The following is a 25737-nucleotide window of genomic DNA, read 5'->3' on the forward strand; positions in this document are numbered from 1 at the left end:
AGATTGACTATGTAGCACATTGCATGGGCTGAGGAGATAAGTCACTTGGAGCAGGAACCCTTTTTCCTTTGCTGAATTATTTGGGAATGCACAAAAGAGAATGCAGCTGTCAGCCTCCACCGGTGCTATTTGAAACCCTTTTGGCTCTGAGGCTTTTTCCACAGAAAAATGCAATCTTGTCTAATGCAAATGCTGCTGCAGGAATCTGTGTAGTCCAGCTGGGTTTTTTTTATTGAAAAATGTCGTGGTCTAATTGTTTTTGACTGTGTTTCTTTGCTGTTCTTACTGAGCCGAGCAGGATGCATATTAAAGCTAATTAGGTGCATGTAGGGTATTCAATATTTGATCTTAATATTAAGGCCTCAGGAGAGGGCACATTATCAAAGTTAACCAACTGCAAATTTTAGTAAAAACAAACGATACCAGTGGCCTGACGTTGCATAAAATCTAAGTCTGCCCCACTCCCAGCTTGGTGTGGGACCTGTGGGGCCGGGCAGCCTCTGCTGCATCCCTGCCTGAGCCCTTTGCTTCCCATCTGGGCAGATTTGCCTCTTGGGACCATAAGACATTGATTTGGGGCAGCAAAAAGAGGGTCTGTGTGTCGCTTCTGCACCAGCAAGTGTGATGGGTTTTCCTTCTCCTGACTGCACCCTCACACTGCCATCCATTGTCTCTCTGCTGGAGGGCAAGGGGCTGAGGTTTGGGTTTGGGGCTGAGCCAGGCACTAAATCCCTGCAGCTCCACGCTGGGGGTCAGGTCCTGAGCCCGTGTGCATCAGAGCACCTCAGCAGCCAGCCCACAGCCTGCCCTCACAGCAGCTCCCCAGAGCCTGGGAGCTCATTTGTACTGTCACTGGCACAACAGTGCTTCTGGGGACCAGGACTCCTCTGGGCACCAGTGGCCAGCCATCTCTGCAGGGAAAAACTATCATTAGGGTGACCCAGGTGGGCCAAATCACTGGGCTGGTTGACTCTGCACAATTAGTCTTGCTGTGGGTGATGCTGATTGTCCTGGGTAAGCTGTGGGACAAGAGGAAACAGCCTCGAGTTGAACCAGGAGAGGTTTAAATGGGATGTTGGGAGGCATTGAAGGGGTTGTCAAGCATTTGAACAGGCTGCCCAGGGAAGTGTCACCATCCCTGGACATATTTAAAAGACATGTCTCTATAGATGTGGCACTTGGGGACCTGGTTGGTGGACTTGGCCCTGCTGGGGTAACAGTTGGACTCGATGATCTTAGAGGTATTTTCCTACCTAAAGGATTCTGGGATTTTCCTGACTTTGTAGTGTTAAATTTCAAAGGATGACTATGTCCCTGCTGAGTTGGGTGGAGTACCAGCACAGTAGCTGACTGCTCTGCCTGCTCAGCCTTGCCTTCTTTTGAAATATCAGAACCAGTGTCTTTCATTCATCAGCAGTAATTAATTACTTTCAGCATGCAGTAGACTGTTTACACTCTTGAAATTGTTTTATACACACACTTAAAAACAAAGTATTTCACTCCACTGCTTCCTGTTAAAAATGTAAATGCTGAAGCAGTGCTCACAGAGCAGAGATGGGAAGGGTCACTGGTGCATCCCAGATGTGGGGTGCAAACACCAACCCAACACCCCAGTGGATGAGGGACACACGGCAGGGACCTCAGCAGGCAGTCCAGGAAGTCATCTCTCTTCTCAGCTGCAGCATTCAACCAAAGCAGGGATCACCCTTCCAGACAGCCCAAAGCCAAAATTAGGCACTGATGTAGAACTCAATTAAAAAATAATAATAATTAAAAGAAGACTACGAGCTGCTTCCAAAGAGCCACAGGGCTGCAGGGACACAGCACCACGCTGGGAGTGCACTTTGGTGCACTTGTTTCTGGCTTAGGTCTGTATGAAACTGGAAGTGAAGAGTATTCTGCCTATATTTTATATACCTGAAAGCAAGCTGAAACCAGAAGCTTTGAGGGAGGTGCAGTGTGTGGCCCCTGCGTGTCTGGAAGAGAGTCATGGTTGGCTCAAGAGCTGCTCATCCACGGGCAAATACAAGGTGGTAGCAATGCCTATTTTGAGCAGACACAGGAGAGCTTCTGATAACATCATTTCCAAGCCTTCTGGCCAGCAGTTAAGGTGCAAAAGCACACGGTTGGCTCTAAAGAGACGCCGTGAAGGCATCAGAGTGACTTACATTTAGTAATTTACATTTTAGTAATTTACACTTAAATTAGGCACAAATTTAACTGCCTTAGAGGAGCAAGAATGTTTCTGCCTTGTACAGGGCCGTGAAACTTCTGCAGTTGATTGGAGTGAGCTCAGCCATCTCCAGGGCTGTAGGTTCTGGCAGCGTTTCAGTCGCCTGATGGATCTGCTTATTTTTTAACGTGAACCATCTGGTCAGTCAGAATAATATCTTTGCATGCAAGGAATACTTTGGTGGGAAGAATTCGGTTTTGAGTGACCCAAAGGTATTTCCTCCAGAAAGGAGATCTTCCTCAGCTGGGAGTCTATCACAGGGCTCCATCAGTGTTTCTTGGACCAGTGTTGAAAGCCCAGGTTGAAAAAATTATGCTTTTTAAAATGAGCTCCATTTGCAGTTTTTAGATGACCCTGACTAGGGGAGCTGTTTTTCCTCTCAGAAAAGATGGGCATGTAGGCAAACAGTCATTTTAATCTCCATCTCAGAGAATGTCCTGTGGGAATAGGATGTACAGCCTGGCATTCAAGTGCAGCCGGGGGGGAAAGGAATGAGAGTTTAGAGAGATTTGCACCCTGTCACGGAGGTCTGAACTGTGCCTTTGCAGTCTTTGAAACACAAGGTCATGGGCATCTGCGTTGATTTAGTTTAACATAATCCAGGAGTTTTTAATCGCATTTCAGGCTATTAAATGAGTGAGAAGAGAATCACTGGAATTTAGCTTCATAACTCCCCTGTAAACAAAGTTTTTAACCTCATATCAAGATAAAAATAAATTTAAAGTAGCTGATTACCTCTAGCAGAAGATTTTCCATCAGAATCTGATCATCCCCCCTCCCTACATATTAAAATCAGATTTTTGTGCTGTTTTTCCCCATTTGCAAACAAAGGTTGCAGAGTTTTCTTCAGAATTAGATTTTTTTTCTTTTGACTCAAGCTCTGCCCATCCCCACCAGAATAGCCTGCCTGATTCTGGTTAGGAAACAGAAAAGATTATTTTTGAAAGAAAAAGAGGGGAAGAAGGGAGAGAAAAAAAATCAGAAAAGTTTGCTGAGCAAAAATAGATTTGTATCCAGGTTGGTTCCGAGATTCTTCATGTAAAATCCCCCTTGGATCAGTCTATACCCTGAAGGTGTAAGTATGAACGAGCTGAAACTCCTGGCTGAGGCACAAGGCTCTGTAGGAAAGCTGTGCAATGACCTTTCCTTACCTTCATTAGCCCAGGTGAAGGTGAGGGGCAGCACTGCTCCCATAGAAACTGGACCCTTAATTTGCATTACACCCTTCGAGTGTAATAACCTCCTGGTGATTCCTTGCCAGGTTTTATTCAGGCACATCACTGTAATTGTAGGGATGTGCACTGATATGGGAAAACTTCATTCGGCTGGAAACATCTCGCTGATTGAAAGTAAATCACCTTAAGGTAAAACAGAAACAGTATGGGATTTATTTTCTCTGGTAGGCAGCTGGAATTCTCTATGTATGTCTTTCACAGACAGTTTGAAGCCACACAAAGTTCCCCGAATTCCGCAGGAAATACTTTGGAGGCACTGGCTGGAGGTGTTGGAGCGGTGACAAAGGGCAGGAGGGGAGGCAGGGCTGGGTCAGGCAGGACAGGAGAACCTGCACGTGAGGCTGTGCAAGGGAGGGGATGGAGGATGCCAAGAGGGGGAACAGGGGTGTCCACCAGCCCCACTGCTGAGCACACCACCTCCCTCCTGCTGGCACAAGGAAGACAAGTCCAGTAAGATTAAATGCCCTCAGACCAGCCGCGTTTAAAGCACTCCCGAGGACACACTTACAGGCGCCGCCTCAGAAATACAAACACTTCTGCTCGAGGGCTCTTGGAGGGCAGGTGAGACACCAGAAGACAAGAAAAAAATGTAAACATGGTCTTCATCTGTAAATATAGAGGGGGGAAAGATGAGTAAGAATTATAGACCAGTCAGCTTCTAGAAGTTTTCAAGATAATTGAACCATCAATCAAATAATTTGCAAGCACCTTGGAGGTAAAAAGGGAGATAAGTGACATCCAGCATGGATTATACAAAAATGAGGCATGTTAAACTAACCTCATTTGATTTCTCAGCAGAAGCAGGAGTGGAATAGTTGCTTCCATATCTAGATTTTGGGAAGGTTTTGGCATGATCCAACTGGATTTTTTATAAAGTGACCTGGAAAAATAGTCCAGATAAAACTACTTCAGGTCTCACACAAATCTGGATGAGTAGCACAACTCATTCCCAAAGAATACAATTGTCAGTGGCTCATGGTCAGAGCTGAGGACTCTGTCACCCAGGACTCCTCTGGGGCCAACTTCCTTCAAATTTTCATCAGTGGGAAATGGATGAAAATCCATCATTCCCCCTGGCAGTGATGAGGAGCTGGGAGAGGGGCTTCCACCTTCAAACCATGTTGGCAGGCTAGAGAAGTGAGGCCTGGGTCTAGTCTGGGGCACTGTGCCTCAAGGAGGAGGAGGACTACCTGCCTGGGGAAGGGGTAGGGAAGTGCCAGTGCATTCACTAAACCTGGCTCAGGTTGGAAGAGCTGGACAGAAAGCGCCAGAATAGCTTGGCTGGGGCTGGTGTAAGGGGACAAAGGTGGCTGCAGCCTCTGCTCCAGGAGGTTTTCGGGATAGATGGACGTGAGCTGGGCACAGCTGCTCCTCGGTGGGCTCAGCCCCCAGCTCTGGGCTCAGTCCCCAGCTGAGCCCCGTCCCTGCTGTGCTGGAGCTGTCCTGGGCTCTGTCCCACCCCGGCTGGGGCAGTGTCAGCAGGGAGGGGCAGCAACATCATCTCGGGCTTTGCCTTCTAATGCACTCGTTTGGCAGTGCAGGGCTGAAGGCGTGTAAGTGCTCTGTTGAACAGAAGCCAAAGCAAGCTGCCACACAGAATGCACCCCCTGTTTCCAAGTATTTCATTTGTTTTGTAATTGAGCAATAATCGCCGAGGCACTGGGCACTTCTTCAGGATTAATGACTTGCTGGGGGACGGCAGAAGATCTCATCTGTGGTGGAACCATCTTCCCCTGCAAATACCTGCCTGTTCCTGCCATTCTGACAGGAGTACAACAACGTAATGTGGCAACATATGGGGTTTGTTGTTAGCAGCTGAGGGATGGGGAGCAGGCATTAATGGGTACCTTAGGCAATCAGGTTGCTTCAGTTGTCTCTCACCATTCCGTTCAGAGCATGGTGTTTCATTAGTCACTTGGTGAATGAAATGGCTTTTTAATTGCTCAGAATCACTTTTTAAAATTACAGCATTCTCTCCCCCCTCCACAGCCCTTGGGGATCCTCTTAAATCCCTTTTCTTCCTCTGCCCTGGAGAGAATCAGTTCTGGTGTGGCAAAGAGGAACCTGCCTGCAGCGGTTTTGTTTGTAGTTCAGACATAGAGAAAGATATAAGCCATTTAGAAAACAGAGGATTCACATTTTTGGTGCTGAAAACACTCTGTTCCCACAATTTGCAGGTTGCTTAAGGAGTAGCCCACCCTGCCTAAACCTTGAAAGTCTTTACAGTCTTGACACACTGCTCACTTCTGGTAGTTCCCACACTTTTTTACTGGGCACAGCTCACTACAGCACCCAAACCCCACTGCCCCTTGTGTCCTGTGGCACAGGAGCTGGCTCAAGCCACATCCCAGAGCAATAAACCTCCCAGGAGCCGTGTTGGAGCTTTAAATGTCCTCTAAGCAGTAAAGCACTACAGCAAGCAAGAAAGAAAGGTGTATCCCAAATGGGTGAGTGGCAGCAGGAACATTTCCAAAGGACTGTGGAAAAAGCTGCTACAGCATTTGAGCCATCGGATGGCCAAGGCAAGCAAATGGCGAAACGTTTGCAAAAAGCATATAGGACAATAAACCAGTTCATGGTGTCCTAGCAGGCTGTGGAAGGGGAGTCAGGGGGGATTTGCTCTCTCAAATATTAGGTAATGGGCTAACTGTGTGATTGATTAATCCACAGGTACTTCCTACAGCAGAACTCAACACTGGCACCCACAGGGCTGCTCTCAGTCGCCATGGCTGCATTCCCAGAGAGATTTCACACAGGAACAATTGGGGTGTTTTGTCTCCACTCTCTTTCTGCCCCCTTTAAAAGTAACACTTTTATGCCTGTGCCCTGAACAGTGGCAGTGTGTTGCCCAGCTGCAGTGTGTTCCCTGAGGGATCCCAGGGCCACTCTCCATGGCTTAACTCTGCCCCTTCAGCACAAGGAGCCCTGGTACTCAACTGGGAGCTTACTGGCTTGCAGTATTTAGAAGTGAAAATGTCAGGCACAAGGCCAGAGGCAGTTCAAACTCCAAGGAGGACCAAAGCTCACCTCTTTCCCCATGCAGATGTTCAGCCCTCTTTCTGCCTTCTCAGTTCCTGAGTTGATGTCTGTCAGTGAAAGGCAGAAACAAAGCCAGCCCAAGGTGTGGGCTCACTTCCATCTCCTCCAGCAGCTGGACCAAACAAATTCCAGCAGTATCCTCTTGAGCCATTGCACTGCCCCTTGTGCCTGATCTCACCCTTTTTTTTTCCCCCTCTTATATTTTCTTCTCTTAGTTGCCCAAAAACCAACATTTAGTCTCGCTCGTCCAAAATCCAGCCCTGAGCCAACCAACCAGAACAAATGAATTATTCCTGGTGATGCTTTTGCTAACTGCCTGCCTGCCTCCCCTGGGGCCCCTGCTCTGCTGAGCTTCTTGCTGCCATGCTCATAGCTGGGAGGAACCGGTGCTGCACAGTCTCCCTTGGATTCAAACAGGATTGATGCAGGTCCTTGTGCCTTGTGCCAACCATAACTCTTCAGGTTTGACTGCAACTTTTGGCAAAGAACACATTTCCCAGAAGTTCAGCAACTTGTCTGAGTACCAGTAAATGATCCATGAGATCCAGTGTCAACACACAGCTCTGCTGCCCCCCACTCCTTCCCTGTTACTCCAATGCTACTGTTCCAAACCTTGCCACGAGCACTGGACTCGTGCAAAATCAAAGCTACAGGGTACAAGGTCTGCTGTTGCCCATAACTCCATCAAAATCCAAACTAGCTTTTGACAAATTGGCAAGTCTGGATTTAGTAAGTCAGACAGGTTTTCATCCACCCCTGTTCAGCTCAGCCTAGGTGGGGTGAACCAGCAGCTCCTTGTGCTATTTCCAGCTCACCAGCACCATTCCCCTTTCCTGGAGGGTACCTCCACAGAGGGCTCTGCCCAGTTCCTCACATCAGTAGCTTAAAAGTTTCCTGGTCACCAAATAATTTGAATTCTTGTCTGTCTGAGGCTGTCTTTGCTTGTAGTCATATTTTTTTGCGACTCAGGGGCTGTTCAGCAGGTCTTCCCAAGAGCTGAGTGTTCAGTCTTGAGTGAGCCAAGGTTGTGGTGGGGACAGCAGAGAGTCAGTCACTTTGTGTTAGGAAACCTTTCTGTGAGTTTCCCACCAGGGGAAGGAGATCTCTTGTCTTGGTCAGCATATTTCTACCAGCCTTGCTCTTCGTGTAGTCATCTGTTAATAACACAGGGCTGGCATCCAGCCCTGCCCTCCATCCCAGCACTGTATCCATGGCAAGCTCATGGTGATCCCCACCAGTGCTCCCTCTCCCCTGGGAGATGCCAGCACTGCTCGGGACCTTCAGTTGTATGTGTCTGGTTTAGAAAAAAAGGCATCAAAAATCCTGTTCCTGACAGGGTGCTTGGTTTTCTCAGCGACCAGATCTGTTACTGAAAGACTCTCTGTTGTCCAGGGACATCTGAGGATGAGCAAACAAGGATTTCATTTTAGCTAAGCAGATCATCCTCTCTTCTGACATTTAAGACAGGATCATAACTTATGTCTTCACTGGGAAGAATTATTGTCAAACACAATTAGCTCTGCAAATCCTAGCTGTTTTCTAGAGTTACTTAGAGATGAACAAATTACAGGGGTCAGTCTTCTGATCTGAGCAAGGGACTGCAAGAACTCCCTCCATCAGATAGTTTTGGGACTCACTCCACATAGTTCCTTTGTGGAGTTTAACAGGGACCAAGGCACGGAGCATCCTGTGTGCAGAGCTGATGGGACTGGGGGTCCCGTTCCCGTCTTGCTTTGGGAAGGGATAACACAACACACCTTGAGGCAACAAAAATCCCAGCACTGTTTCTAAAGGGGAAGGAAGGAGGGCAAAGGAGATGGGGAGGGTTGCAAATACTTTAAATGCTACATAACTAAGTCACTTCCCCTCTCCATGCTGTGTCTCCAGGCATACCAGGGGTATTTCTACTCTAGTTCCTTCCATAAGGCACCTCAGGAGTTTCTGTTAAAAGGACTAGACAAGAAATAGGGGTTTCTAGAATTTGTTTCAGTGGTTAAGATCTGATCTGGTGGTCACTATAAGCATTGAACATATTTCCATAGCCCTTGACTGGGAAGGTAATGTGGGATCTGGAAACCTCCCCCCTGTGACCAGTGAGCGTGTGAACACGAGGTGCTCCAGGTTCCAGTGCTTGCAGAAAACATCTTTGAGAGAGAGCAAAAGGGATGCTAATTCCAGCACTGGGCTCAGACACTACTGGTGAACAACCAGAAAGGTTTAAAAAGAAATGCTGACTAAATTAAGCAAATCAAGCGAGCAGATGTGCTCTTCAGAAGGGCACAGCTGCCTTTTAAATGTCTCCCCCACTGAAATTACATTCTCAAGAGTTTTTTGTCCTTTGCATTTTCTTCAGGATCATCCACGAGGATGGCTTCTCTGGGGAAGACGTGAAGCAGTACAAGCCAGTGGTCTACAGCAACACTATCCAGTCCCTGGCAGCGATTGTCCGTGCCATGGACACCTTGGGCATCGAGTACGGCGACAAGGAGCGACGGGTGAGTGACAATCACCCCTGCCTGGGTACAGGCAGCTGGGCGCCTGCAGAGCACCCACAGCAGGCACTGGCACAGTCTCAGTACCTTGGAGGGAAGAGGAGGGAGGGGAGGATATTTCCATCACCACTGTGTGCCTGTTGCACCAACAGAGGCACAGTTCCATTCACTGTTCCATCTGTGCCCCCACGCTGGGAAGGGCAGCCCCGTGTCACCACAGCCACGCTCTCTCGTGCCCTGGCACCAGCCAGGCCAGGGCAAAACACCAGTCTGCTGTCTAGGGGTGGCCTGGACAGAGGTACCCACAGACCTGGGGAAACAGGGAAAACATGGAAGCCCTGCTGCTGTTCCAAGCCCTTCCACCAGCCTGCTCATGTAGGAAAGCTTTTAGGATTAACCTGATGGGGGCTAGACTGGCTTTTACTCACACATCTCCCATTTAAGTGTACCCAAACAGCAACTTCCCATGAAAACAAGGGGATATTTTACTTCAGGGAGGTTGGTATGGACAGGCTCTTAGGCAGCAGCATTGGCATGTGTCTTATCAGAACAGCTATGTGATGCCTGGCAGCCTTTGGTGCCACACACCTAGGCCAGCCTGTCCTTTTACAGTTGCTACTCTGTGGTTACTTTCACCAGCTCTCTATTTTTAAACAGTGGCTCCTCTGTGAGGTGCCCCTGCCAGCCTCTGCCTTGCCTTTTTGCATTTTTGGCTCAGACCAAGCCCACACAGAGAAACCCAGAGCCCTCGAGAGGAGTCAAGACGTCCCTTTTTGCATGCTGCCATCCCAGAGAAAGTAAAACTACTTGGTTTCACTGGAAATAAAATAATTTCATATTTAAGCCCAGGTAAAAGCAAAGTCCTATATGGCCCTGAGTTTGTCATGACTATTTTTAGGTAGCTCTCAAGTGACAGATGTATGACATACCCCCAGCTCCTTATCTGAGGGTTGATAATAGAAGCATTCACTAGCAGGGATGCCAAAATCCCGCTGTGGTGTCACTGCATGAAGAGGTGCCTTATTTCTCCCGGTTGCAAAGAGGTATTTTGATTTCTTTGCATCTGGGGATTTTTTCCTAAATCCTGGAGACATTTCTGTCCCAAAGGTGGAGCCGATCCCATAATGGAGTTCCTGTGAGGCTGCCGAGAGCTAACGCTGATGGCTCCCAACCCAACACATTAATCTGTTGATTACTCGGTGACTCAGCTCTCAGCAAGGCAATGTATCTCGTCTCAGCTAAAAACCTGTGCCCAGGAAAACAGAAACAAATCGTTCTCCATGTCTGATAAACAGTCTGTGGCAGACAGCATTAAAATATAAAATTTCTTCTTCTTTTTTTTTTTTTTTAAAAAACGCCTGAAGTCCCAAGGCGAGGAGGGAAAGCTCATCACTGCTCTAGTGCCAGGCCTGGCACAGCATGCCAGGGGGAGGGGGAGAGCTGTCATCAGCACTGCCAGGAACGAGAGGTGGGGTGCTGGTCTGCACAACGTGTCGTGCTCGTTCATATTCCGATGGAAAAGACTCCAAATGTTCCTGGGATCATGTGATAAATGGGGCTGGAGAGGAGCTCAGCAGGTGTCTAGCCCAGCCTCCTGCTCAGACAAGGTTAGCTCTGAGGTCAATCCAGGTTGCTCAGGGCTCTACCCAGTTGGGTCTGAAATCCTTCAGGGATGGAGCCTCTGTGGGCAGCCTGCTCCTCTGCTGTGCTGTCCTCAGGATGGAAGGGTCTGTCCTCACGTTAGTGTGAACCACTCTTGTTTCAGTCTGTGTTTTATGGCTGTAGGGGTCCAGTGTTACACCTTGCAAAGTGAAAGCAAGCCAGATGAAGTTCTCCCCAGCCTAGTTTCCCCTAAGGTATGTAGTCCTGGAGGAGTAACTCCTGTCCTGCTGGCTGTGTCAGACCAGCCTGCCACAAACCACTCCAAACCAAACCACTCCAAACCAAACCACTCCAAACCAAACCACAGTTGGGGGGGCTGATTCAGAGTCTCTGCTCCCTTAGTAGATGGCAGAAATATTTCTTCATCCAGCAGCAGACAAAGGGGAAGGAAACTGAGTCTCTCGGGCCATGATCTTCCACTTGGCTCCTTTCTCTCAGGCCACCTCCACAGAAAGTTGCTGGTATTAGCATGAAATAGTATTTATTTTAATCTTACAAAGAAGCACATGGCTTCTGCTACCCCGCTTTTGTTATTAATGCACAGCTGCTACAAAGAGGGGCCATTAAACAGGCGATTTGTTGAGTATTATGCTACGTGGTTCATCCCTTTTCAAGCAAAGCTTTTCTATTTTAAAAGTCATTCCTCAGCCAAGGGTTTCCAAACGCAAATCTTTTAGTGGGGGATTTTCCCCTACTCATCACTTAAGCCCCCAGGAGAAGAGAGCTCAGGAGGGGGAGCCAGGGCTGTGGCTCAAGCCTGATTCAGCAAGCAGGAAAGGAGGGGACACGCCTGGGACAGGTTTTCCCCAGGGACCACTTGGCTATTACCACTTCCCCTATCTCACTTCCTGGGAGACACATCTGCCCCTGTATCCCTCCCAAATGGCATCCTGACCATGCTCAGAGTGGAAAAAAAAATCCTTGCCTAGTTAATAAATGTGAATGAGATTATTTGTGTCGTTCTTATTGAGGGAAAATAACCAAATCCTCTCTCTCTGTTCTCATTTTCCTCCTGCCCATAATTGTACCTCCAGCATTTAGTCTAATAGTAGTGAAAGACTGGGGGAAAAGCCCAGACTAAACCCTGTAGCTTTTGGCAGTTAAAGTGAGATTATGTAGGAAATAGGAGCTAAAAAGACAAAATAAATCACAAAAAGCAGAAGCTCCGGGTCTCACTGACCCTCTCTGCTGACAAGGACCTGTCCCCAGGTTAAGAACAAAACAGTCTGCGTGTAGGATTTCATTTTTATGTGTGTTCCTTGTCCAGGGCAGCGGGTTCCCTGCGGCTGTGCCTGGCTCAGGGAAGGTTCATGGCCTGTGGGCAGCACCCAGGTCCTTGTCCCGTGTCCTTCAGCGCAGGGAGGCAGGAGCACATCCTGCCAGCTCGTGGCACACTGTCACTGCACACAGCAGGGAAGGTCAGTGGGAAACTCCAGAAGAGCTGTGCAATGCAGAGTCACAAATCCTTTCTGTGCTGCAAGAGGGAGGGTGAGAAAGGAGCAGTGGGAGAGGAGACGGGAGACAGCGGCGGGAGGAGCAGCATCCGAGGGGTTCCTCATCTCCAGGGCCACCAATTCCCAGGGTCTGGGTCCCCCATGAGCCAAGGGCTTACACACAGCAAGAGGGGCAGAGGCTTAGTCTGGCCTGCCTACTCAGGACCCTCCAGCTGGTCTGTAGGGCACTGCTCAGTCCTTACCTTTATAATCAGATTACAGGCAGGAAAGAGTCAGGCTGTAACGTGTAGCCTCTGGATTAAATGGTCCTCTAAAGTGCAAATGTATTAATAAAACAAGCTCCTCACTGATTCCATTTCAGTGTACCCAGGCAGAGCAAATGGGAAATGGAGGTTTGAAGCCAGGAATCCAGAAGCCAGTCCAAGTGTTTGGAAGTGACCGAGCAGGAAGGGCAGGGGAAAATGGATTCTCGTATCTCTGTTTGAAGAGCTGTTTCCAAAGTCTGGCTTCAGTAATCCCAACCAAAACACGTATAAATTCTCTTCCTGGGTGGGTCAGTGCTGACCCCAGAAGCTGCTTGGAAAAGCAGCACATGCAATGCCACCTGGGTGAGATGCCAGAGCTGCAGCCAGGCTGAGAGCTGGGGGTGTCTGCAGATTGGAGGGGTTGGTGCCTGGCTGCAGTGAGCCTGCCCAGGCAGACACCCTGCCTCGTGCAGGGTGGTATGAAAACAGCTGTGGAGTGTGCTCTTATGTTCATAAACCAGACAGAAATAGGCTGAAACTTTTCAGAAATTACTCAACAGAGAATCCAAATATCAGTTGCGTGGCTCAGATCCAAGTGTCTGAGGTGGCAGGTCACAGGGCCAGCACTTGGGGTCTGGAGGTGGCAGGCAGTGACCTTCACAGTGAACTTTTTTCCCAGTGTGAGTCTGGGCATGTCTCTGCTTCAGCTATGAAACGGAAAACTAAAAAGCTGCTAAAGTGTTAAAATATTTTGATAGGGATTTTCATTTTTCCTTCGGACTTTGTAGCAAAATATGTCTGTGGTGACCTTCTGCTGAGTACAGCGTGTAACTCCTGCACTGAGAGCCAAACAAATACTGCTGGGACACTTTAAGATACTGGCTAGTAGCATGTGAAAAAATGTCTGTAGTGTGATTGACCAGCCCACCCGAGGTGGCTGGCAAAGAGGGCCATGTCAAACTGCTTCTGAACAGTGAGGTGTCTGCAGAAACTCGGTGCCTCCAGCCCCATCCCCTCTGCTCGTGTTGAAAGGGGGTTTTAGGAGCAGCCCTCTTCCTCCTGCTCCTGCTTGGCAGTGGCAGGAGCAGGGTTGTAGCCACTGTCACCTGCTGCCTTCCAGGCACTCGAGGGGAGAAGTGTGGGAGGGGATCTCTTTTGTAAAACCTGCTCCTGTGTAACTGGATTTTTCTACTTGTCAGCTCAAGGTATTTGTGGATGTTACTTCGTTTCAGTCAGGTATCTGTTTAGACCAGCTGGCTCCTGCTGTGTGTCCCTAACCCAAGCTCTCTCAGAAATGCAAAAAGGCTGCTAATAACTTTGGGGAGGGCAGGGGAGGTTAATGAGGCACTGCTGTGCTGGTAGGAAGCTGGCTGGGTCATCTGGGGGATGGACACAGTATTCTTGGGTTTGTGCTGCTTTCCTGAGGATGCAGCCAGCCCTTGCTGATCTGCTGTAGTGAGCAAAGAGAACGTCACCATGGTGAAGCATAACTTAGGGCTGCTTTGTAGAAGAGCAGGATGGAGTGGGAGAAAAGGGAAAATGGAATAAAGGGGTGGCTTTAGACACCCCATTTTTGCCTGGTGTCAGCATTTGTCTGGATGTCCAGCTGCAGCTGAAGTTATATAATCAGTCCTGCTGTACTGGTTCTGCTGGTCTCAGACCCATTACAAATATCCGAGTGACAGTCCAGGACCAATATTTCAGCCTGCCCTTCCTAAAGGTCTGTCACTCTTTTCCATTAAGGCTGAAGTCATCTTTCTCACACACCTCCCTCTGGGTCCCACGAGGTGCATTTCAGTTGCCATCATTCGTGTTTCTGAGCAGTGGGGACAAATAAAAGGCAGGGCATTTCTTGAGAGGTGGGAAACAGGAGAGGAAAGCGTTTGTTATTGTCGCAGCCTGCCTGGTTGCCAGGGAGATGGTTGGCTCGTTGGAGAAACGCTTGTGATTGCTGGCCAAGATGGCCAATGTATTGGGAATCTTTGTTGGAAAACGAGGGTGTGGGAGAAAGAGGGAGACAGCAAAGAACAAGGGAAAAAAGAGGGAGACAGCAAAGAACAAGGGAAACCCCAGAGTAAGCTCTGCCTGCGTGGTCATGGCACATGACCCAGATGCCCTGCAGCAACAATTCTGGAGCCTCTCTAACCAAAAGCTGCACCTTCCACATCCCAGTAATGTGTTTTCCTCCTTTGGAAATGTCTTGAGCCTCTGAAAACACAAAATCTTTCTCTAATAAATGATCACAGTAAAGTACCAGCAAAGCCCAAAGCCAGTTCATGGTAACCCTTTGTGCCAACTGAAACAGCCTGGAATGGTCTCCTTCCATGCCTTTGCTCTGCCTCCTGGGGAGAGGCAGCCAAGTCAGCTGAGATGCGTGGCTGGACCCAGCAGACCCTGCTTTGCTGCAGCAGCAGCAGCACAGCCTGGCCCCCTTCAGCTCCTGTGAGCTGAAGTCGTGATCATCAAGTCAGGAACGCACAGTGATCTTCACACAGCAGAAATGATCCCCCAGATTCAGTGTCTGGCTTGCTGCAGTCATGCTGCTAATAAAGACAGCCATTAGAAGGGAGAGCAAAGCAGCTGCTGTCATGGCTATAAACACATCGGGGCTTGCTCCTGCACACAGATTTTGGCCTAGAAGAGCCATGCAGTTAAATAAGCAGGTTGTAGGGCTGGGGACTGCCAAGTCTTCCTGTAGAGTTCTGCTTAGGCTATTCAGGACAGCAGTCTGTCCTCCTTTCCAACCTGGGTAATTCCACTAGAAAACTGGCAATTCATTTAGGGCTAAAATGTGATCTCAACTCTGGCACTGCCCAGATTACAGCTATTTACAGGGCTGCATTAGTGATGATGAGCAACAGTCAGAACCCCAGGCTTCTGCAAACGTGTGACAGTGCTTGTGAGCAGGGAGACTTCGGGAGGGAGGTGATATCAGCTCATAGGAAAAGGGGAGAGATGGGGACAAACAGAAACAGCCCAGAAAATGTAGTAGTAGTAGAAGCAGCTGGGTGCTCCAGGCAAGAGACTGAACTGCACGGACAGCGCTGCACCCACAGGCAGTACCAGGAACCTTTCTTTCAGCAGAAGACTGTCAATCACTCACAGGAGCTCTAAAAACCCCAACTTCTCCAGTTTTAGTTCAGATTCCTAAAGAATGAAAAGAGGCCTCTTGCAGTGGAGCCCAAAGGAGGCAGGGCAGGGTGGGTGGCAGCGCATTGGGACTGTGCGTGGTGGGGAGGGCTCTCACTGGGAGGGGCCACCTTGCCCAACTTTGGTGTGCCAGCAGGATGTTTGTGCCAGCAGGATGTTTCTCACACTGGTCCTGTTTCAGGGTGATATCCATGGTGTTGGCACAGCAACGCTTTAACCCTCACTGGAAGGAAACACTGGGTCTGCTTTTTGGGTTCTCCCAGACACTGTAGGTTGGCAGTGAATGGGCAGCAGTCAGAGGACAGGGTGGAATAGAAGTTCACCTGGTCTTCCAGTCCCTCTGTGCAGCCAGAAATCTGTTCCTAAAAAACACATTTCTAGAGAAAAAAGTATTGCAAAGCACTTCAACATCATTTCTAAGTGAGCCAGATGAGAGTAAGAGATGTGGTCACACCTTAAAATGCTGCTCAGATGTGTTTCTTTGGTGAGCACTTGGCATCAGCCAGGCACTGTGGGTTGGTGATACTTGCTGTCCATGCTGTCTTCCCAATTCTGAGATGAGCTTTATAGCTAAACATCCTACAGAAGCACTGTCCAGAACAGATGCCATCAATTAAAACTAGCCTTTTAATTTTCTTTTGAAAAAAAACAGAAGAGATAAAGAGATGTCTCAGGGGATCATTGATAAGAGAGAGATCCCAGTCACCTCACCCCAACTCCAAGCTCCAGATTGAGTCTAATCACATCTTTCACCATCTAAAGAGGGCTTTAAAGAAGATGGTGCCTGAATCTTCCCAGAGAGACACAGTGAGAGGACAAGGCAGCAGTCACTGGGGCCAGGAAGGGGAATTCCGGTCGGAGATGGGCTTGGGCTCAGAGCGCTTTTCCTCTTCTTCTCTCCATGGCATCCAGAGAGATCAGGGCAGTCTGCACTTGAAGGGCCACTCATCCCTTTGGGAATTAGAAGAGTGGAGGGATAAGAGAGGTCTGAGGACATTCATATATGAGAGAATCAGTGAAAATAGGAAATACCCAAAAGGTGATTTTTAAATTATGGGTATTGCCTTCCTCTTCAGCCAGCTGCCAGGAGAATGGCTTCTCAGATGAGTTCTCCTGGTGTTGTCTGCTCCCTGGCTGGTGGAAAACACAACCTCCTTCGGTACAAATCCATCTTTTGAGATGCTGCTTTTTTCATGGTGCTTCTGCTGTCAACTGCTATTTCAGGCTTGATTTCTGGGGAGTGAACAACACTAAGACCTCTAAAGGATCCTTGAGAAGGATCCTCACCTCCCCTAAAACTGTCCAACACCCCTGTCCACCTGTGAAAATGCAGACCCTGTGCCATAGGGAGGTTAAACTTTTCTGCTCCTTGTGTGCAAGCTCTCTCTTCACTGAGACAGGGATGTATTTTTCCTCCATGAGCTTTACATGTTCGATACTGATTTTTTGGATGATGCAGTGAATATTTTTAGTTTGAAAAGAAGAAAAAAAACCCCACCCAACCTTGTTCCGTGGAAGAAGGGCTGCCTGCCTTCCCCTGTGAGATTTGTTATTCAAATGCAGCTGCAGTCAGGGCTGCCAGGGCGGTGCTGTGCCAGGGAAAGGCTCAGCACACAGGGGAGAGCAAAGCAGCCAGGGACTGTGACACTAGGGGTGAATTAATGAGAGGTGGGCTGCTGCTTCCCATTCCCACAGGATACCCATGGAAGATGATTCTCTGGGAGCCCCTGCAAAGCACCAGAGCGGGACAACACAAAAGACAAGGTGTTCAAAACTATTTGGCAGAAGAGCTCAGCTGGAGCAGAGCCCTGAGGAGGTGAAAACCTCCTTGTTGCATGCCAAGGGGGTTCCTGGCAGTGCCTGGATCCAGGGTGGGATGCGGGTCAGGTGAGGGCTGGCTCCACACCCCAGTCCACTCCTTCCTGGTGGATGGCACAGCCTGGCCAAGGTGGATTTGAGCTCAGCTCAGCAGCTCCCTCGGGGCAGGCAGCAGTGGCCTTGCCCTGGGGAGCATCTGGTGTTGGTGAACACTCAGACGCTGTCTGTCCTTCACTGGAGCCTTTCTGTCCATAAAGGGATTGAAGGGCCTGGAAGCCAAAACAAAAAATACATCTGGGTATTTGATGTGCTGCACAACTGAGCCACTGAGGTTAAACACTGACATGGCAGAGCTTCAGAGATGCTTACAAGTGTTTCTCCTGTATGGGTGATCAGGCACTCACTCAAGTCCTTCCAGAAAGTCACTACCAGGTCTGAGACTGAAGGTCAGGTTGCATCTGGCTGCAGCCTGGTGCAGGCAGGATTCTGCCTTCAGGTGTGATTGCAAGTCAGCTCTCCCAGCAGCAATTGCAAATAACTACAAACTACTCAGCACATTTCAAATACATGTCAGTTATTAAGTGGATTTATTTCCATCTCTTCTGGGAAGTGTTGGGAAGCGCTGCTGAGTCACGCTTCTTACTCACCAGTTTTAGGAATACCATTTAAAATATTTGTTTTCTGCATGCCTTCTATGATGTTCCTATTATTTGAATGTCTCCAGACATAAAATGAAAACATTTATATAGGGTATCCCTGGTCTTCAGCAGATCTCTGGTGCATAACTCACAAAAAGGCGTAAAACAAGGGAAGGGACCTATCCTTGGCTCTGTTGTATGATGCCTATTCACAGATAGTGGTGAGGGGTAATGCAGTCTTTGCTCCCAAATGGCAAGACCACAGACAGGCTGGGCTTAGGACAGCCTGGGAGGCAGGAAGGAGAGTGTGGGCAGCTGCCTTGCTGTGCCCAGGCACGTGGGAGGGGAGGGATGGGGAACACGGTCCTTGCTTACACCAGGTGCTCTTAACTCGGGACACAACATTGTCCTGCCATGGCCCACTCTGGCCACAGACCCCAGAGCAAATCAGCCCCTGAGGGACACGATGTCCCGTGCCCTGGCAGGAGCACCAGGTCCCAGGGCACACTGAGCCCGGGTGCTGGGCTGCCTCGGGCTCTGGGAGAGCAGGTTTTGTTGTCACCTCAGCAGGGAGGTGTTGGAAAGCCTCGCTGACAGCCCCGGCCCTTCACACCCTGAAATTAGCCCAGACAAGGCAACCCACTGGGGCACAGGAGCCATTCCGTGGCCTGTGGCTGTGAAGTCCCCTCCTTCCAAAAGGGGAATTTTGCTGAGCTGTTGAGGCAGGGAGACAGAGCTGGGAGACAGAGCTGGGAGACAGAGCTGGGAGACAGAGCTGGGAGACGGAGCTGGGAGACGGAGCTCCCAGCTGGTCCCTGCCCTCAGGGAAGGTAAAATGTGCCCAAGCCCCACAGCCCCTGCTCCTCCCGAGGGGAATCCTGTCCCTCCAAAGGCTGCTCCTCGCAGGCTGGGTCAACCAGGGGTGTCACAGGGGTGTCACAGCTCCCTGGGGACAGCTGCCCTCCCTCCCACATGGGCACAGGGGGATGGCAGCACCTCCAATGTGGCCCTTGTACTGCATCAGTCACGGGCACGGCGGGAGAATCTGTCACACAGGGAGACTTTAGTACCTGAATACAGGTTTTACTGAGGCTATTAATCAGTACTGTGTACCTTGGTAATAACTGATTAAAGATACCACAGGGGAACTTATTAACAGCTCTGATTACTGCTTTGACCTCAATCTCACCCACTGAAGGGGATGTGAGGGTGCCTCAGCCAGGGCTGCAGGAGCCCAGGGATGCCATTCACCCAGCTCAGGACTGCTGGGCAGGAGTTTTTGGTGTTTCATTAAGAGGAAGGAGAGAATCAACCTCCAGATGAAGATTAGAAACAACAAAGCCTCAAGAGCTGCCGTAAAACAGCATCATTTTGCACCGTGGCAATGTTTAGCCTTGTGGTCAAAGCCAGAGAGAGAAAATGGGGAGGAAGAAAGTGCAGGACAAGTGAATTAGCCCGTGTCTGGTTTAGGGGTTTTGATAGATGGTTGCTGGGGGCCCCAGGACGCCTCACCCTTCCCCAGCAGAGACCCACATCTGTGTCACATCCCCCAGGAATCGCTCCAGGCACCACAGCACATCCCTTCCAAGTGTCAAAACCCACTCAGGAGCCGAAGGAAATCACAGGCTTTGAGCAAATTTCCTCCTTTCTGCTGTGCTCTTGGTTTTCCAGGGCTACAGGAGTTTCTGGTTTGCAGCATATTGTATCTGTGCTGATGGCATGACTGTTGCTAGATACTTTTCCCTGGCTAAGAAATAACTCCCCTAGGTTGGCTATTTATAATTAAGTCCTCATTTTCCTATAGATTGGTTTAAGACTACATTAACTCCATTGATTAGACAGGAATTACTCTTGATTTACACTGAGATGGTGGGAATGGAGAATGAAGTGACACACAGGAGCAATCCCACAGTAAATGCTCGGGTTGGCTGTATGGTTGTTATCCACCTTTCTGCCTTTTAAAACTCCCTGAGCAGATGTTTGCTCCTTTATGTGAAGGGGGGTAGTAATTCAGTCTTACCTGCTGGATGCACCTTACAGATGTGCTGTTGGGTATCCAGGCCCCTGGGTCATGTGTTGCCTACAACCAATTACTCTTTAGTTAGCCTGGGAGTAAAACAGGAGCAAGACTGTCCTCCAGAGGAATGGCTTCCAGTTTGAAGAGGTTTTACAAGCAGGGATGGGAGGAGAATGTATTGCACAGAGGAGAGGAGTATCCAGTAATGAGAGAGAAGACACAAACAGACTTACATCTCCAAAATAACTCTTTACAGGTTTGGGAAGGAAAAAGGGTCCCATCCTGCTCCCTCCCACTTGCCAGCAGCTGCTGTGCTCCAAAGGAAGAACCTTCTTCCCCAGCCTTCCTCAGGAAGGGCACAGCAGGACACACCCCTGCTCACTCCCTGTGGATCACAGCTCAGCCCAGCTCCCATCCCTGTCTCTGTCCGTGCCACCAGAGCTGAGCAAAAGGAGGCAGAGGCAGAGAAGCAGAGCTTTCTGAGTCCAGGGGAGTGCTTGGCTGTTACTGAGTTTTTATTTAGCATTGTGAGAGCTTTTAGTGCTGGTAGATGATAGTGCAGGCAGCTGAAGAACTTTTTCCTGAGAAGGGGATGCCAGCAGCCACCATCCAGTGAGTTTGAATTAGTTCTGGAAAGTTGTGAATTGGTTCCTTCCAAGGGAGGATGCCATAATTATGAGGCATGTTTCTAACCAGTGATATTTGTGCTGTCCTTATTTGAGTCCCTTAGTTTTAAACAGGTTTTTGTCTCAGTCCAGCTGCCCTCAGTGCACGTTGCAGGCAGCCCCCACCGAGGTGCACACCTTTGGCTAGTGAGCTCAAGTTCTGCATCTCTCAGCTGCTCTGGCATATGTGTCTTCCCATCTAACTCCCACTGATGAGATCCTTCATCAGGAGATGGCAGGAAGTTAAACCTGCTGGCTGGAGCTGGGGTGTGCCTGCTGCTGGTGCAGCCTCCTTTAATTTGCTCCAGAGGCAAAGGACATAGCAGGGCTGAAAAGACCCTATTCAGCATTACAGGGGATCGTGAGCCAAGTTCAGGCACGTCTTGTGACCAGTGAGTAGGCAAAAATCCTCATTTCCTCAGCTTTCTCTCCAAGAACAAAACCTCAGGAAGGCTGTAGGACGATTTGTAGCAGCATGTAGGGCTCTGCAGGGCTCAGCTTTTGGCTCAGATGATCTTTATGTTATGGTGGACTAAGTGAGGAGCACCTTCTATTTCTTGCTGGTGATCCAAGCAAAACATTTACACATGCTAAACAATCCTAATGCCACAGCCCTGCCCTGTGTACCAGGAAGAGGGAGCATATACCCAGCATGAGGACTCTGCAATTTCAGCTTCAAGGCTCCCAAGCCATGAGGTTTCAGAAACCAAGAGGCACCAGACCCAAACCACAGCTCTGCTTATTTCAGTCATGGGTTGTACACACAGATATTTTCCATACTGAATCAGCTTAAAAGCCACCTCTTAGGGTGACCCTGCCCTTTTCTGGGCCCCCCCCCTCTTCCCATTCCTGAAGGAATGTGGGGTGCAAAGCCTGGCCCTGCTCGGGCAGTGTGTGGGCTCAGTGTCCCCCAGCACACACACACCTCCCACTGCCCTTCCCTGGCACCTCTGCTCAGCCAGGCCAGGGAGCCAGCCCTGCCCACCACACTTCAAACCATCAGGAGGCATCATCAGCTGATACACTCATTTGTAAAACGAAGAAAGGTGATGAGGAGAGAGCTGCTAAGAGTAATTCACACAGGCAGCAGCTCTGAGCTACCTTTGCACCACTAATCATCTGTCCCCTAAAATGCTGGGCAGGTGAGACCCCAGCTGTGGGGTCACTCTGCCTGTCAGCAGGCACTGTCAGCTCCATGTCTCCAGGCCAGCCCAAGAGCACAAAGGACAGAGAAAGTGAACCAGCTATTGCACTGTGTCCCTTTCTCCTTTGCCATCAACTTTGCAAAGAAAGAGTGGGCAGCAAATAAACAGTGAAGGCTGATGGGGAGGGGAAGCCTATCAATCTATACTATCACTACCTGACTTGCCTTGAAATCCTTCAAGAGATCACTAGGAATTAGTTCCAGTGCTAGATTAGAGAGTCTTCAGTGACCCTTTAGGAAGAGAACTGACCTCAGGAGCCAAGTCCATCACAAAGCACCAGCTTTCTGTGAGCTAAATTCCAGATGTAAACAGATGTTCTCCCCAGCAGCCCTTACAAACCCTATTATATGCATCAGGCAGCAGCAGCACACCGTGCAGTTATAAGCCCTTTTCCGTAAGAAGCTGGAGGGTATTGCCTGGGATCAGGAAGAATTAGTCCAGCTAGTTCCTCGAGCCAGAAAAATCAGATTTTGCTTCATACTGATTATGCAGCTCCTGGTTCAGACCAGGAGTTATGATCAGTTTGCTACACTCTGCACTGCAAAGGAGGTTTAATAGTGCCAGGACAGTTTTCAGTGAACCATTTGTCCCTAATCCCACCCACCAGCACTGAACTGGGTTCTTCTCTTGGCTGTTGTAACAAAGGGGTGATCATCCATGGGCTAAAGAGTGGGCTCTTCTCAGGTGGGCAGAGATGATGCTCACTCCACTCTGTTTCTTCCTCGCTGAACCAGACAGCTCCTTTCCTTTGGGGCAGGAGCTGGGTGAAGTGTTGGTGCTCAAGTACCCTCTGCAAATGGCAGCCTGAGTGGGCACAGCACAGGAATTCCTGTTTCCTCTCAGCTGCCCTGGAAGAGGAGGAAAAGTGCCCATTAATACTTGTGGTAAAGGTGGTAGCTCTGAGAGATGGAATTCTGCCAAAGCCACAGGGACCCAGCTGTTGGCCTCTGTTGGGGTTACCATGGTCCTGGGATTGAACCAGAGATCACAGAGTTGAGTGAAACAATTAGCTGGACCACCAGCACCTCGGTGCACACAGAGAGAATTACAGCTGTAAATCCAGGGTGTCTGAAGCAGTGCCCAGCACCTAAATCTGGATGGACACACACTAGGAGTGGTCAGAAATAAAGGGCTTGATGTGTGGAAGGAAAGGAGATCCAATTTCATGTGCAGGACCACCAGCAAAGATTCTTAGCTGGTTGTTTCCAGCTCTCACAGGAAAGAAAGGGGCAGCAGGTTCTAGCTGAATGCTAAATGGAATAGCAGGTAGTGGAGTGATAAAGGTAGCACCTCTGTAACTGCAAAAGGTTGTTCTAAAGGTCAGATCTGCGTGTACTCTCCTAGGTCTGTGAATAGCTATTGCTTTCATCCACAAGTTGAGCTTTTGGCTGGGACAGGCTGCAATAAACAGGGCTAAAGCTGTCCCATCCATTATCACTGGGGATGGCCTGGCTCCAAGAGCAGGCTCTGCCTCTGCAGATACGACACACAACATGGCAGAGAGCAGTCCAAGAGGGCAGATGGCTCACGTGGACCATCCTCACCACCCAGCCTTCATCCCTGGGCTTCCAAATGCTGCAGTGCCCCTCTGCGGAGAGCCAGCGGTGCCCTGTGCTCCTGCCAGCACAGCCCGGGCACAGACCTGCTGCTCAGCACCCCTGGGAGAGCACACTCACAAGCCAGGAGCCTTTCATTCTGTATACACTGCCCAAGGCTGTTTATCTGGAGTTAGGCTTCCTTTTCCACCCCCCAAGGTGAGATGTCAGGAAAGGAGCTCTGGCAGTCCTGCCTGTGTGTTTTCTCTCTCTCGTAGCAAGTCAAAACAGAAGGGCCCCGCAGCCCTGGTGACACAAATGGACAGATGAGCCTGGGGGTGACACAGCCCTGCTCTCCCCCTGCTTTTGTGGATGTCCTTCTGCTGTGGTGGCAATGAGGCACTTTAATTGGCAACTAAGAAACAAAACTAAACCCAAATCAGTGTATGAAATGGCAAACCAAGCTGTTGTGTCTCACAGAAAGGATCCCAGGACACCGAGACGGGAGCGCAGGGACTCTCTGGGTGTTCATCCAGGAGTGGGGTTCCTGTGGCAAACAGGCAGCTGTGCCAGAGGGGAAGGGGACAGTTCTTTGGGTCTGCCCGTGGCCATCACCTCCAAGCAGCCATCCTGCCTCCTTCACACATCAGTGCAGGGATGCTGGAGCTGGGCAGCCCTGAGGTCCCTGTCCCAGCAAAGCCATTCCTGTGTTGACATGGAGGTGGAGGAAGGCAGATAGATTTGCAGGCTATGCTGAATCTCAGCCTACACAGTGAGGTTGTGCTGCTGCCACCATCTCCAGGTGCCCCAGAGGGAAAGTTCTCACACAGGTGATGGAGCTGTGCCCGTTGTGAACAGAGCATCAGGTCCAGGAACCCTCTGTATCAACAACCCTCTGTATCTGCTGGGCTGATAGAGGTGCAGTAGGTTGGGAGATGATTCCTCAGTGAAAGCAGTTCATCTTCAACCAAAAACCTTAAAAATGTTTTCAGTGACCCCTTAGTCTCTGCCCAGGAGAAAAATATAAGCTGAAAGACTTAATATGGGCTTGTGGAACTAGAGAAACTAATCTTTGCTCTCCTGGGAATCAGCTATCCAGGACTTCAGCCAGGAAGACCATAAATTGCTCTGGTTTCTGGTGAAAGAGCTGATCCTATAATGCTCTTTGGCATCGCAGGTTTCAAGAAGCAACTTTTTGTTGGGCTACCCTGCTGTCCTATTTATAACCAGCTTACATATAATAAAAAGTGTATCATTCACAGCGCTTTCTAATTAGATGTTGTAACTACAATCCTATTTCACACCACTCTAATTTGCTCCATCACAGTATTTCAGAGTTTTGTATTAACTATATCATGCAGGGCAAACTCTTCAAGGGTTTGAAGCCAGCAATTATGCGCCACTTTGGTTTGTACATAAAGCTGGTGTGAGTTCACATGGCAACATCCCATCATGACGTCTGAAAAACTGGGATTAGAAGACACTGTTGAAGCTCTGTCCAAAGTCAGGAGTCACTTAGCCCAAAGCGTGGCAACTCAGAGCAGACTTGCCAGGCTAGAGGGTATTTTGCAATCCCAGTCACTTCTGACCTTTCTGAAAGGACTGAATTTTGAAGAGCTCATATTTGGTAGATCTGCAGAGCAATCTACATCTAAGCTGTGCCTGACATTCAAATCTCTAAAAATGGAAATGGGCCTTTGTCACTTGAGCTTGGAGATTATTCATTGTAGAGGGGAAGGTCTTGGGAGTAACTGGACTAATGTAGTTGAGCAAACATGACAGGATTAGCACAGGGCAGGATTAGACATTCCCCATTAACACACTGGCATGTGCAAGAGCAGACGGGGTGTGGGCTGATTCTCCATCTTATTGTAAGTGACTGTGTGTGTACAGCTGCTCACCTTGTCTGTGCAGATCAGAGAACCACTTTGACTCATTAAGAAACTCCTTAGTAGGTGTGAACACCAAAGATTTGTTAAATGCAGTGGCAGAATTAGCCACTGTTTTTCCATGCATGTTTTGACCTTGGTTTTGCTCAAGTGTTTATTTAAAAAAATAAATAAGCAAACGCATTTTCCTGTTATTCACCCATTGGAAAAACACAGTAAGACTGTGGAGTCCCTGTGATATTTTCAGGAGCTGTTCTCAGCTATCTGTTCTTCTTAAGAATTCCAACTTGGGAAAAGCAACAGTTTCTAAAAGTGCTCTATACCTGCCTTTGCCTCCACCTCTCTCTTAAAGACCAAAACCTTTGAAATCCTGCAGATGTGTGTTAACACAGCGGAATTGGTCTTGCCAAGCTTCTGTGTTAAAGAGAGCAGCAGCTCTAGGTTGGGGCCTTTCTTAGCT

The 25737-nt window shown here is 49.1% G+C and overlaps 1 protein-coding gene across 2 annotated transcripts in view; it reads left to right on the forward strand.

Moving 5' to 3' along the window:
• Nucleotides 1-25737, forward strand: part of GNAO1 (G protein subunit alpha o1) — a 134179-nt gene that overhangs the window by 36919 nt on the left and 71523 nt on the right. For both annotated transcript variants that reach the window (XM_017824407.1, XM_017824406.1), the window contains exon 3: nucleotides 8861-9002. In XM_017824407.1, coding sequence (XP_017679896.1) covers nucleotides 8861-9002 — 142 coding nt within the window. The remainder of the gene's footprint in view (nucleotides 1-8860; nucleotides 9003-25737) is intronic.

The sequence above is a fragment of the Lepidothrix coronata genome, unplaced genomic scaffold (genome assembly GCF_001604755.1).
Source record: "Lepidothrix coronata isolate B3197 unplaced genomic scaffold, Lepidothrix_coronata-1.0 Scaffold110, whole genome shotgun sequence".
Lineage (NCBI taxonomy): Eukaryota > Metazoa > Chordata > Aves > Passeriformes > Pipridae > Lepidothrix > Lepidothrix coronata.